Source organism: Amblyomma maculatum, chromosome 2 (genome assembly GCF_055883805.1).
Source record: "Amblyomma maculatum isolate TAMU_Amacu chromosome 2, ASM5588380v1, whole genome shotgun sequence".
Lineage (NCBI taxonomy): Eukaryota > Metazoa > Arthropoda > Arachnida > Ixodida > Ixodidae > Amblyomma > Amblyomma maculatum.
The window spans coordinates 10406605-10421212 of NC_139345.1; the positions used below are offsets into that span (position 1 = coordinate 10406605).

Here is a 14608-nt window from a genome sequence, read left to right on the forward strand (position 1 = left end):
CAAGTTATAAGACAATTAATTAATCAGTGAATAACTGTAGGTCATCTTCTTCTGATACTACTACTTCCTCCAGTTCATATTTTCATTCTCTCAAGCTCTCCTGAACAACACGGACAGCCTCGTCTCCACCTATATACGCATCAATGCATGCAGTGGGCGCTCTTGAAAACATGGGGATACTTAATGGTTATGCGCTGTGTCTGGACATAGACTATTGTTCAACTGAGCACTGCAGGGCGGGCATAAAGTTGTTGATACGGAAACCTGGTTTAAAAGCCGTAGAAATCATATCTGGAATAACGCGCTTAAAATATAGTGAATTATTTATCCTCGAGCTAGACTGTCAATGGTATATAGAAGATTATCGCTTAGAATTTGCCTAATGTTTGCCTAAATTTGCCTAAAAAAGTGCCTAAAATTTTGAAATTTCGTTTTTATCTCTGTAAGAGATCGGGAAACAAACATCATTGTGAAATTCTGTACGCTACCAACGGATTAAACTGACATTTTAAGTATACAATCTACGCCAGATTGTTACTCTTTTTTTTTTTTTTTTCAAGTTCTGAAATACATTTTTCCACTCGAAGTAATGAAAGTAACACGATTAAATTTTAAACTTAACCTTTAGAGCTTCGACTTGTCAGTTGCTGAAATATCGATATCTGTTTTTATTCTTAAATATATTGAAGCGGCACAAATATTGTCACGGCATATTTTTTGCCATATCACAATTCAGAAAAAAAAAAACAAAAAAACATTCATCTAAAATCACCACCCTGCGTCCAACAGGCCCTAGATTTTAATTTATTCTTTTAAGCTCTAAACAATATATATATATATATATATATATACACACTGTTGGCTTCTTTCTTTCATATATATATATATATATATATATATATATATATATATATATATATATATATCAGTCTTGAGAAAGGCAGGGCTCCTGCCGAAACGTCGACTACAAATAAACTTGGAAACAGTATGAAGCAATTTTTCACTTTTATGTAACCTCTAGCAACCAAGTACGTCTATTTACTTATCCTATATATATATATATATATATATATATATATATATATATATATATATATATATATATATATATATATTCCGCACATTCTGCTACTTCACAGCAATACATTTTTTTTCGTTCCCGGGAGTGTAGCCAGGAGATATGGACACAAAGCGGCCAATATTTGAAGACAATCTCGACCGCATTGAAGCAAAGCACGAGTGAAGCCATATTCGGACACTGCAGCAGTTCAACAAGCTGCAGGCCATGACCAAGACGGCGTCATCTAGCCCTTGTTTTGCTTTCGCGACACCGACGCTGCTATGTTCCAGCGTTTCATTTATCCCCCCCCTTTTTTTTTTTTTGCATTTACTTTGGAGTCTTCTACAAAAAGCTCACACTCAGTACTGAAGGAGCGGAAAGCGGTGTTATTTCGCCGCAAGGCTTTGATCACAGTTTAAGCTACCACGGGGAAAAGCCGGAGGGATGTGCGAAGGAAATTATAGAAGCAGAAAGTGCTTCTTATCCTAAATGTACCGTGGGTGGACAGCAAAGCAAGGAAAGAAACACAGAAATGCCACTTAACATAACAATGTTCTCATCCGCATGCATAAAAAGGTGCTAGAGAAATACCGCTACCGCTAAGAAAATCTGGAACTTTGCCCTCATGACTTTGGCCAGCGAAGAAACTCTGCCACAGAGATGATTACGAACACTGTTGCAAGTGAGAAGCAAGTAAGTCATTACGTATGGGAGATATATGTCCAGCTTACAGCTTGAAGTAATCGCCAATAATAATAATAATGGCCATTTAACGGCGATGTGTATAAACCACATGGTGCGCCGGCATATGTGTTCGTAATTCGAGGGCAGGTATTAGACTAGGGATTGAGTATATCTGTGGGAAAGCATGCTTCATGTACGAGCTCTGAAAAAAAAAAAGAAGAAAAGAAAAAGAGGCCACTTTGGTCCACTGAAGTGCGATGAGGCGAAAGCCTTATAGCGCGGTGAATCGTAGCCTTCCCTTAAGGCACCTCTATCTCCCTCTCTTCTTTCACTCCCACCTTCCTCCCTTCCTTTCCAGCGTGGTACATGTGTGTCCGCGGAGAATTGACAGATACTGCGCCGTTTCTGTCCTGTATATCAATTTGAAATGCCGCTGATGCCTGCTGTACTAACGCCTCCTAGACATCTGGGTCTGCTGCTGTGTGGTGCGGCTTCGAGGAAACGCCAAATGAAAGGCGCCGCACGGACGCCTATATCAAACGCCCAGCGGGGTCAGCTTCGTCTATGCATGAATTGCCTGGTGACGTCATGAACAGCCATGACGGTACATGGCGCGCCCCTTGCCGTACACAACCAGCATTTCATTGAACGCATCGAAGTTCACCGGCGTTATATAATTCGCTTACAGGAAATTAAAGGCGTGGTATATGTCACTGGCGGAATCCCGGTATCCTCACGGTATAGACACCTTCTGCCTACAGCCTCTGCTGACAACGATGAGACATTAAAGGCTTTCGCCTTAATAATGGCCATTTAACGGCGATGTGTACAAACTACATTGTGCGACGGCATATGTGTTCGTTATTCGAGTGCAGGTATGGAACTGGGGACTGAGTACATCTGTGGAAAAGCTTGCACCACGGATGAACTCTGCAAATAAGATGGATCAGCTTTGAGATATGTCAAAAGGGGCGATGACCACTGTAGCGCTGTGCAGCTGCTGATCGGGTAGACGTACACACAATGTGCGCATGTTAACGCTACAAAGAATGTAGCTTCCAATTCAGAATCCGTAAGAAGAGCAAGTTCTTGAATACTTAACACGGTGCACAGCTGCTGACTGGTCGGCGTACGCAGGGTATGTGCATGTGAAGGCTTCAAAGAAGCTTACTGCGCTTCAGAAATTGGTAAAAAAAGTTGGGCAATTTTAAAGCATTCAATGGTTGAACGAAAACTATCTTCGAAGCTCGTTCTTCTGATGTTTCAACAGCTCGTATTATATTATGCGTCTCATGTTTTCTCTTCGGTTGTTCTTTTGCACTTGGCCCCTTCTTCAGGATCGGTTTGATTTTGGTTTGTGGGGTTTAACGTCCCAAAGCAACTCAGGCTATGAGAGACGCCGTAGTGGAGGACTCCGGAAATTTCGACCACTTGGGGTTCTTTAACGTGCATTGACATCGCAAAGCACACGGGCGCCTTGCTTTTCGCCTCCATCGAAAAGCCGCCGCCGAGGCACGGGATTCGATCGCGCGTCCTTGGGAACAGTAGTCGAGCGCCGTAACCACTGCGCCACCCAGGCGGGGTCTTCAGGATCCGTATAGATCACAACATTATACATTCCCTGTAATTGACTGATAGAAACTAATGAAATCTCGTTTTAAGGCGAGCCGTATCCAAGGAGGACCGTATCTCACGCTCCACCACGGGATCGTCCACATAACATCTACGTCTTCGTCTTCCACTCTGCTCTGAGCCGATGGGAGCGATTCAGCGTTGCTATGAGAGACACAGACAAAGAGATCGACTTTTGCGTTGAGCTGTCGCTCTAAAAGAGCAAGAACTTGGAGTAAATATACGGTGTACGATGCTTATTTGCAGGTTTACATAGAATACGCTCGCAGCAAATCTGCAAAAATGCTGGCTCTGCTTGAAAAGCCTGGTAAATAATTTGACAACTTATCGGCTGTACACGATGTACGCAAGAGATGCCATGTCTTGTGCAAAGAAGCCGTTTCCGCTTCAAAATCCAGTAAAACGAGCAAGATCCTGTTACTGTATGCAGTATACAGCTGCTATTGGTAGGTGTACACGGGGCATGTCTGCTTCAGAGGAGCTGCTTACGCTTTAGAATTCCGAAATAAAAGAAAACTGCGTAGAATGCGCAGATAGTGATTGGTAGGCATACGCTGGGCAAGTGCGAACGCTACAAAGAAGCTTCTTCCGCTCCAGAATCCGACAAAAAGAACGCAAAAGAGGGCGGTAAAACGCTGTGCACTCCCACTGGGTGTCGTCGCTTCCTCTTTTGAAATCGCGACTCGAGGGTGGGGCGCGCTTCCTCTCCGCGTCCTAGCGATATACGTAGGACACAAGACGAACTGGGCGGAGGCGTTACAAGTCAGACAGCGGGACGGCGACTGCTAACCGACTCATGCGCGCGCGGACGCAGCGTGTTCGCTTGCGGGGGGCCCTCACACCTTTCTCTTCTATTATTTATTCCTTTTTCTTTCTTGCAGGGCGCGCCGCGGCATCTTGACACTCACGCGCTCCCTTTACACCCCTCCTACCACCGACATCTCACTTTACTCGCTCCTTATCGGGGCAACTGTCGCCTCGATGTGTCGGGCTGTCATTAGGTCAGAGACACGTTCGCAAGATATAGGTATTTGGCAACAGTGAGTCGACGCCCGCTGCAGCAACCCGGTGCAGCCTATCAACGCGCTTTCTTTTGCAGCAGTTGTCAGGACAACTGCGTGCCTCTGCCATCGTTGACGCTGTAGATGTAGCCTTGCAACACTTCTACACTTGACATTTGGGTTGCGAGCAACGCCTTTTCCTGTTATTTGCTCCCCAGCCTTTGTTAGTCAATAATTTGTTCTGAATGCCGACAGGATCGCTATCTTCTCGGCCACAGTTAAAATACAGTTCAATCAAAGATGCTTTCGGAAAGCTTTTTAAAGAGAGAAAGCAGCGGCCACGTTGTAGCATTCGTCATTAAAACAGGAGTGATAGGGGGCGGGGTCGGAAGTTCTCATTAGGGATTATTTGTAAGAAAAACCTTCCTCTCAGCAAAGCAAATATTTGTAATTTGAAATCTTTCTACCTGTTTATCCTTTTCATAAACAGGTAAATTAGTGTTCCAGGTCAGTTACGACAGCGTCATGAACTTAACCGTGGTAAATGATAACGCTATACACTCCTTCGCGCAAAGAAAATGCCTTTCTAGTTACCATATATTTATTTGATGAGAATGGTGAAGTCAACTCTTCGTCTACTGGAGGCATTCAATCGCACTGAATTGATGAATAAAACTCTATCGAATGCATCGTAAGGTGATCGTCTTACGAGCACTCATCGTAAAATGCCTCGTTTCTCTGCTCTCTGCCGCCTGTTGCTGAAGGACCCTTGCAGCGGGATGAGCGAAATGGAGAGCGCCGTTACATTCCTTTATCTCGTCTCGTGTTTATAGGACTCTAACGTTGTGCGTGCGTTTGTGTGTGTGTGCGCGCGCGCGCGTGTGTGTGTGTGTGTGTGTGTGTGTGTGTGTGTGTGTGTGTGTGTGTTGCGAAATCCAGTCGAAAAAAAGACCTACAGGACCAAGTTATCAATATGACAAAACATTCTGCACTTCTGACAATTGCAACAAAATTTCTGTATTAATGGTCAGAATTTGCTTTAGTTCTAGTGTACTGAACTGTAGTACTGGAAACTTTTTCGGTTGTACTTTTCTGTTATAACTACAGAAAATTTTGATTTTAATACAGAAATTTCTGTTGTCACGAAAGGTGAACTATCAAAAACAGCATAGAAATTCTGTCATGACAGCAGAAATTTTTTTCTACTTTTTGCTACTAGGGAAGATGTGAAATATAACATTTAAAATCGACGAAAAGAAAAGAGTAAAAGACGCGAAACGTCGGCTTTTAGCACCTAGTTTCCCTGTACATCCATACCTACATTAGTTCTATTTCAAACGTAATTTAACGTGCGCACTGAAATCAGATGAATAGTTCTAACTGCTCGCGCTTTGTTTTATCAATCAATTTACATTTTCCTGCATGCTCTAAGTTTCGCTCGTGTGAAATTATGTTTTATATGCCGTGAGGTTTCCAGAAAAAAAAAAAAAATTATGCGCGCTAATAAAATATGTAATTGATAATTAATGCTATTGAATCAGTAATATTATCTACCTATTCGTATAATGGCCCAGATAAATATTCGTCAGAGCTTTAAATCCAGCAACTGTATTTTTATTTGCGTGATATATAAGAAAATGCCGCTTTCACCCGACAATTTCATCGTAATCGTAATTCATCGTAATTTCACCGTAACAAATGTACTTAATAATTCGGCCCCCCCCCCCCCCCCCCCAAAAGAAAAAAAAAAGAAACTAACAGAAAGAAAACGCTTTTGATGTACACATCGGCTTCAAGCAGTTCGATGGGACGCTGGTGTTGGCGACATAAGACTGTCTGATATATTGAACTTAAGTTACCAAATATATATATATATATATATATATATATATATATATATATATATATATATATATATATATATATATATATATATATATATATATATATATATATATATATACATATATATATATATATATATATATATATATATATATATATATATATATATATATATATATATATATATATATATATTTCGATCGTAAATAAATGTTGGGAGAGCTTGAAACACCTAAACCCCTTTTAGCACAACTCAATTTTTAATTTTGCAACTCATTATAGGGGGGCAGAGCTGGCATAGACAATCGCAGTGATGGTATCCTAAGCAGCTGTTTCTTTGATCTCATTTCGCTCTCTGAAACTTATGGAATATGCGAAAAAAGAAAATTTTGTGCGAAGTGGAAACATCGGGGCGACGGGCTACATTGATGCTCACCTAACTTACTCAATACATTTTAACTGGCTAGTTTTTCTTATAATTTCAGGGAACGCAATCAGTCTAAATGCAGTTTCGCTTTTATCCGTACATCTTTGCGGAGACTGAGATTTTCTAATTAGCTGTGTAATTAAATTTATTCATTCATTTTATGCAGGTTTTAGAGGCAAGTTCTCACAACCTCAGTGAGAGTAGAGGTCTGGTAGAACAATACACAAATGAAAAACTAACAGGGAAGAAACTAGTTGCATGGAAGTTGACCGCTGCGGAGGCTAAGCGCCTTGGACATGCACCTCGTACCTGGAAATCGACCTCCAGTATAGGCTGAATGTAATCAACGGTTTCCAAAATGGTACAAATGACCGGTGCGTCTTGGACAAGTTTCTCTCGCACTTATATATTTCTGGAAATAACGTTTACACGCCTACAGCATGAAGCAGTGAAGCGAACTGCAGTAAGTAGCTGAACCCTGCAGTTTAGCCTTGACGGTCGCTATACAGCAAAAACTACAGCTTACTACAATTACTAGAAACTTAAAAATCCAAATTCGTCCACCGAGTAGGATTTACAGGTTCTCGGCGCCCTCATGGACCGTTTTACTTTGGTAACGGTTGAATAAAGCTGGAAACAAAAGTATCTGAAGGATGATGGAGGAGCGGGGATGAGTGCGCTTAGAACAATAGAGAAGGTTGACAGCTCCGCGTCAGTGTGCATACTCACTGAATTTCATGCCTTTCACTCGCATGCAGCGCCACGGAGTATCCAAAGTGGCTTCCAGGCGGTCCTATCCGCGCCACGGGAAACTGAGTGTCCAGGTTGAACGCGGATACCGGCGAAGCGACCGTTGTCCACATGATGACTAGGAAGAACCTCGAGATCAGAGCAGGCGTAGTGGCGAAGAGTCCGGTCATATGCGTGGCTGACACCGCTGGTCGTAGCCCCGGGCGGTGGTGGTAACAGTGGTCGCAGTTCTGAGGTTTAAGTCCCGGCGCAACCATGGCTTCACAGTCAGAGGCGGTGAAGTTCTCTTTGCGATGGAGAAGGACCACCTCGACGACGTGTGGCGGCGGCGGAGGCAACCCCCCGCTGCTTCTGTGCCTTCCGATCGCAGCTGGCTCCGTGAATAAAGAAGCAAAGGGCGCGATAATCAGCGCGCGCTTCCTCGGGGAAAACATCCGTCGCCCGCCGGCATCCGGCGACGTGGTTGGCGGTAGCGGCGGAACGTCCCTTCCCTGAGACCGCACGTGCACGCCACTCTGAGGCGACACTGAAAGAGCGAGCGCGCTCGCGGCGCAAGTGACAACCAGAGGCGACGACGGTAAGCAAAGCCCCGCACGCGTTGCCCCTCTCTCACTTCTCCGAGCGCCGCGCAATGATCAGTGCACAGGAGAGCACTTCCGAGGCCTCCGGGAGGCCAGTGGGAAAGCCGCCGTCATAGCGAAGCGCGAGCTGTTCGCGTGGCTCGTTTGCATTCTTCGCGTCGTTCGTGCTCTGTCGCAGTGAGAAGGCGCGCGTAGTATGTTCTCGTCTCGTCACGTTCCACCACCGCTGGAATCGGGTGGCTTGAGTCAACTTCCCGGTGACGCTGCGGCGGACAACCGGTGTCCTTGGGTGAGCGGGCGCGTTCCGAGGAGGCAAGAGCAGAGCCGAGTCGGACAGGTACGAGCGCGGAGTCAAGCGCGCCTGGTTGCCCAGTGAGTAAGCGGCCGTTGCTTGCCACGCGAGTCTATTACCACACGTCTGCGGGGCCACGCTGGAGTGTTTACTCCGCCAAACTGGCTCCTGAGGCAGCCGAGTGGCCTATAAGGAAGACGGGCTTTTCCTGAAGCCCTCGTTCGAAGCCTATCGCCGCCGCGCACCACACCGAACGACCCGAAGTGACGTCAGGCCGTATACGCCTACCAACCAGTTACTCAGCCGTTATCGTGCGGCGCGATTGAAATACGCGCTTCGTGTACCGCCGTCAACGAGAATGAATGAGCGCATCTGCCTTACGTCACACTGCCTCTTCTTTGGTTATTAGCTCTGCAGCTTGTCATTGCCACGGCGAGGATACTCAATGGCGCTAGCTCGCCTGACTGATAGCTGTTTAACTGGTTTTAACGATCCTGTTTAACGGTTGCGTACATTAGCGATGAACGTGCCGTGTGAGGCCGTTGAATTCTGAATGCAAAGGCGTATCAGGCAGCACTTTCGCGTTCCACCATGGTCGGTCGTGCCGTCTGACGCATTTTCGACGGATTACGTGTTACAGACGTCGGAATCGCTTTGAGAGAGTGGTTTCCAGAAGATGAGCGTTTCATGTTGCTTCTGTTCTGAACTGCAGCCTGTCGTTAAGCTGTTTTTTCTATAAGACGGTGTATAGGTGAGTTCCCGCAATTGATTAGGCCTGCGCTCTTTCCAACAGTTCACTGGCATTATACTCTTTACTCATTCAGAGATTGCCTAAAGGCCCTCCAGAGGGGGGAGTTAGCCGACGATAATTCAGCTGCGTAAAAGTACAATAAAAACAAACGACAGCCTAATAGCAAGCTCTACGGAATAGTGCATTACTTGGTAAAGGGAAATAAAAAACTAGTAGATGAGAACTCGCAAGATAGAAATTTATTCTGAAATAAACAGAAAATGCACAAACATAACGCTATATAAGGAAGCAACGCTCCGGAAATTGAGGTTGCTTGAAATCGAAGAAGGAAGATACGTACAGATGACAAGAATGTTCAAAGCTTTTCACGTTCCAGTACAGTATAGGATTGGCCAAAGCTTTTGCTGTACGTAGTACGACAAGCAGTGACAAGATAGAGACAAACCCCGAATCGTCTTTACTAGCGACAAAACTTCCACCCTGGCGTCAGCAGCTTCCACGACAGAAAGATGCGTGCGCTGCCTTCCAGTGTTTTGGCTGTCAGCGATGACATCATCTAACGGCAATCATTAGTAGGACTTGTAGCGCGAAGAGAGGATAAATGGTCTCTAAGAATAACAATTGGATTCCCAGGAAAAGAAAGCGTAGCAGGAGGCAGCAGAAAATTAGGTGGATAGATTGAATTAAGAAGTTCGCAGGGTCAAGTGGACGCAGCTAGTGCAGAACCGGGCTAATTGGATGGAAATTGGAGTGGCTTTCGCTCTGCAGTGGGTATAGTCCAGCTCATGATGATGAAGCGGCTATCAGGGAGAATTACATAACTGCCTGTGGTTAGACTGCCGCTGCTGGTGATCAACCATTCTACTTTCGTCAAACAGGTAGGAGAATACATATTTCACTACCAATAATGAATTCACCACAGAAACCTGCCTGAAGGGCTGAAAGTGAATATAATTTTTCCTTTCCCATCTTCCTAGCCTAGTTTCTCCGCCAGCTCCGTGATTACTTTATTATTTTTTCACGTTGAATGAGTGCAGCCTAGAGCGCTACCTTTCGGCACCTTCGAGCTAAGGGAAAAAGTAAGTGAGAGCCGGGTTTTTAGGTTACAGAAAATGATTTACGTGTGTACAACAATATTTGTCACGGATCTTGACAGTGGAAGCGTGGTTCTCATAAATGCAGCGCTGCTTAGTTGTACACGGACTAAAGAACTGGACAAACGCTGAGGTTAAGCGCAATTTATGAGAAGATGTTCCAACTAGCCCAGTCCCAAGCACTTCTGAAGCGTAGTTCAGCATTACACTATTGGCTAAATTGCATTATTTGGCTAGATTGCGGAATAATAGTTACTTTTAAATCAGCGCGTTCAGTATTTTTTAAAGGAAACCATGCAAACGCTTATTTTTCCCAGGGAAAAAGTGCATGGATCAAACGGGACTGCTCGCTCTCTCAACGACGTCCCTTTCAGAGTGAGTCACAACTTAAGTTCGCCCTTGTTGAAGGACAGGCTTGGAGCGACATTACCGTGAGCTAGTAGATATGGCACGTTGTGAAAGTTCTTTGCTAGCCTTCCTAAAAGACGCGGCAGCTACCGTTCAGCAGCATGCGCGTCTGTAAAACAAAGGCATTTGTTCTCAGAAGAACAAAGGCGCTCCTGTTTTGTGCGCTGTGCGGTAACGGAAAAACGATAGGAGACTTCTGCCACTTCACTGTCATTGTGTGGCACGTTTCGACGAGTGACGATCTGCTGAACAATGAGACTCATCTGCGCTGCAGAAATTCTTGCATGCCGGCTGAACTGCACATATACTGTGATTGTCTGATTCAAACCAGCAGCGCGCCGCAGGGTATACCTAACCAGACATTTGGTCTGGTCACGGTGTAAGAGTATTTTGCACCGTGGGTCTGGTTAACCTCCGTTAAAGCCGTCCTTCTCTTCTTCTTTCTTTTTTTCGCCTATCGCTTATTTTGCAGGCTGCAACAACTTTGTCAAAGTGAGGGCCACGCGAGCAACCTCGCCGACGGGCTTGGAAGTGACACGCACGTAAAACGATCACGCAGCAGCCGCCTGCCCGACTCCGGTGTAACACGACCTACCGCCAAGACCGGCGCGCGGTCAACGCCTGCTCGACATACAACGGCGTGGGAAACGCCGCTGGTTGAAAGCCCATGCAGAGAGGGCACGGGTTTGTGTGAGCCTGGGGCTAGGAGGTGCACTGTATTTTAATACTGCAATGCAGTATGTTAGCGCTCCTGTGCTATACATCTGAAGCAACTAAAGACATAGTGCCGTCGTCGTAGGGATACTGCACACTCACGTGGAACGGGCTAAAACACGAGACTGCAGCAATCAGAAATAAAAGCGGACCTATTACAAAAAAAAAAAAAAAAAAAAAGAGAATATCTGATTTGACTTCCGAAATTCAAGGTATCGTATCGTAAATTAAGTACCGTGAATTTTAAAGTATACTGGGTGCTTCTGGACAAACAGACGCCTGGTAATTTTTTATTTCAATGAGACCTTTCACAAGGTGCCTAACGGAAAGTTGTCATTTGAATTGAATACATTAAAGCTTTCCTCTTTTATAATTCAATAGATCAGCACCTATCTGGCAAATAGGTAGCAATTTGCATCGATCCGCGGCTGCTGCTCTGACATGTTTTCTCACTCCTTCACGATGTGAGACGAAGGAAACGGTTGTAGACATTAGAGTTTCCCCTGCACAACATTTTGTGCTCTTCGCAGCCTCTGCCTTTATCCCACGCGTTAAGAAACATTCCGAGAACAGGTAGTGGACGAAGTCCAGATGTAAGTCAGTGACGTGAACGCTCACCCTTCTGGCTAGACTTCCTCGCCAGCAGCGACTAGGTGCCATAAAAAGGAGAGGGATAATCTAGACAGCCAGTGACGCCTTCGCTTACTCTCTTCATTTTTGTTGAGTATACGACGGGAATGCGATACGCGAAAAAGAAGGGGGGGGGGGGGGGGGTATTTCAAGTTGCTGCTTAAAATAGGCACACTGCTTGTATTTAGACCAAAGTCCCGAACGACTGGCCTTGATGAGACGTGTTTCACAACGGGCAGTGGACAGCGGCAGTGAAATACGTGTTTGGCTCATTCAACATACGTTATCTACTAACAGTCTTCCTTTCGGAAGACTAGCGCTAACATACTGCATTCACTTGAGCATTGCAGTATTAATATACAGTGCACCTCAAAAAAAAAAAAAAAAAAGGAAATTTGATGCTAATAAACGATTTGGGTTCGCTGCGTTTCATGCGGAAAAGTTGTTTCCTTCCTCCATGCGGAAACCTTTACTCGCAATGTCTGGCAAGCCGTTGATGCGGTTTTTGATCGCCATAAAATTTCACCAAACAAAGAAAAATCTGAAGAACAAAAGAACTATGCACTGAATTTGGTAGGACTTCTGAATGACACTGGTAAGGCTGAGAATTTTTTCTTGCAAATATTTTTCGCAGTGAAGATCCATAACCCGGTTTTCCTTTAGGTCATAGTGTCGAAAACATGGACGTCACAAAAGTCCGTTGCAGTATTCAATAGGAATTAAAGCAAGCTCACTGTTGATGACCCATTTCTAATCAGAAATTCGAAGGACGTAGCTGAGTATCTAAAACCTCTTAATGGGAAGTCTGTGACGTCCTTATCCCTCTGATATCATGATTCTTTTTATTTACATCTGCATGACAAACATGTCTTTCGTGGAGAGTTGTCTCGATAAGGCAGCAGCTGTTCGCTTCCGAAAATATTCAGCTATAGATTTAGGTGTCTCCTAGGAACTTCTGCGCTACATCTGACGTCTGTATACGTTAAGTTTGGGATCGGCAAGTCTTAGCAAAAGCAAGATGCTTGTATAGGTTGCTCCACTTCGCATGTGCTGAGGGATTTATTGCTAGCGGGGAGCGATATCAGTGTATTTGGACATTCGAAAGGCTGAAATGTCATTAAAGCTATTAAATATAGGCACGACTTTCTAATCATACTGGGTCAGATAACCCAAACTAGAAGCTATCAGCAGAATTTCAGAAGTTTTCGTGGAATGTTTTAGCCCTCTCATTGGACCTTTGAACAATCTCTTAACGGAAGCATTCGTTTAGTTTATGGAATTTAACGTCTCAAGGCTATGATAGATGCCGTAGTTAACGGCTCCGGAATGTTCGACCACCTGAGGTTCTTTAACGTGCACTGACAACGCACACCACACGGACGCCTTGCTTTTCGTCTCCATCGAAAAGCAGCTGCCGCGGTCGGGATTCGTACCCGCATCCTTGGGCACAGTATACGAGCGCCGTAACCATTGCGCCCCCACGACGGGGAACTATACTGAAAGGGTACAACGGTAGTAAATAGCACAGTTATTTATCCTTAGAAGAAAACATTTACACTAGGAAATGAAACATTGGGAATGTTGCCCGGCGTCTTGCCCTTGAAGGCAGATAAGTACACGCAAATTAAAGATCCTACGTTTCCTTTCATTTCCGCAAAGAACGTGTACCGTCTGAGCACGAACCCTGTTAATTGACTTTAGCTGGAATTCAAGTCTTGTGACAAAGAAGATTTGTGATGCTGGCACGTGCCTTCGAAGAAAGCAGTCTTCTGGCAGGCTAGTTGGGGGAATTAGTTCACCTCTTTATGTGCGCAAATAAAAAGGGAAAAAGTTGGAAGCCCGCGCTTTATGTATGTGCGCGCGCGCGTGTGTCTGTGTGTGTGTGTGTGTGTGTGTGTGTGTGTGTGTGTGTGCGTGCGTGCGTGCGTGCGTGCGTGTGTGTGTGTGTGTGTGTGTGTGCGTGCGTGTGTGTGTGCGTGCGTGCGTGTGTGCGTGCGTGCGTGCGTGCGTGCGTGCGTGTTGTCTTCTTCGCGTAGTTTTGCAGATAAACGAAGTTTCGAAGAAGGCCTGACATTTTTGGAGCCCGCTTACCGCATTGCACAGCTCCGCGGCCTGCTTGTTTGAGACCTCTGGTATACATTGTGCTTCGCCATTTCTTCGCCCTTTTTTACCAGTCTTAAGCTGCCCTCTGATTGTTTGATGTTCAGTGCAGCATTGAAGAAACATCCCCAGAGAGCCTGTTTTTAGAATGCCTTTGTGAACTATTTTTTGTTCACAGGACAGCTTGCTTCTCAATCTTCAGGATACTAAGGACCAGTGGAACGTCAAACAAACTTCACACTCGTCTTGGTGCGTCCTGATGAGTTTCGACAAGATGAACTCGTCACAATATTGTACCTATATCCTCCCCCCCCCCCCCCCCCCCTTCCTATCCCACCTTTTCCATTTCCGGCTTTTGTTTTCAAAGACAAGAAATATACTTTCCTGCGCGCTTGACCCTTTCGGCAAATTCTGTTGGAGATAGCATGTAAGCTTATCGTGCCTAATAATGTATGCAGCAGGCAAACCTAAAACCCCTCAATAAACTAAATGTAGCGCCATCTCCTCTCTCCTTCTCCGGTGCCGCCGCTTCTCTCGCGTTTCGACCATGGCTCCAGCTACGCGGTGCAAGGCTATCACACGATCTCCGGAGCAGGTGCCGGTAGAGGCGCTTGCACCGAGTCTCACCAAAGCATTTCA

The 14608-nt window shown here is 45.2% G+C and overlaps 1 protein-coding gene and 1 long non-coding RNA gene across 4 annotated transcripts in view; one reads left to right on the forward strand and one right to left on the reverse strand.

Moving 5' to 3' along the window:
* LOC146197922 (integrin alpha-V-like) overlaps positions 1-8022 on the reverse strand; it is a 45850-nt gene extending 37828 nt beyond the window's left edge. Inside the window, exon 1 of one of the 2 annotated variants that reach the window (XM_084593199.1) lies at positions 7379-8022. In XM_084593199.1, coding sequence (XP_084449325.1) covers positions 7379-7833 — 455 coding nt within the window. In that variant the 5' untranslated portion in view covers positions 7834-8022. The remainder of the gene's footprint in view (positions 1-7378) is intronic. The other variant, XM_084593200.1, reaches the window with a different exon arrangement.
* Positions 7905-12299, forward strand: LOC146197923 (uncharacterized). 2 transcript variants are annotated; one of them, XR_014704914.1, is made up of 3 exons: positions 7905-7976; positions 10435-10492; positions 10998-12299. It is a non-coding gene; the product is annotated as an uncharacterized LOC146197923 (long non-coding RNA). The 2 variants fall into 2 exon arrangements; XR_014704913.1 differs by lacking the exon at positions 7905-7976 and adding an exon at positions 8009-8317.
* The last annotated feature ends 2309 nt before the right edge of the window (positions 12300-14608 follow it).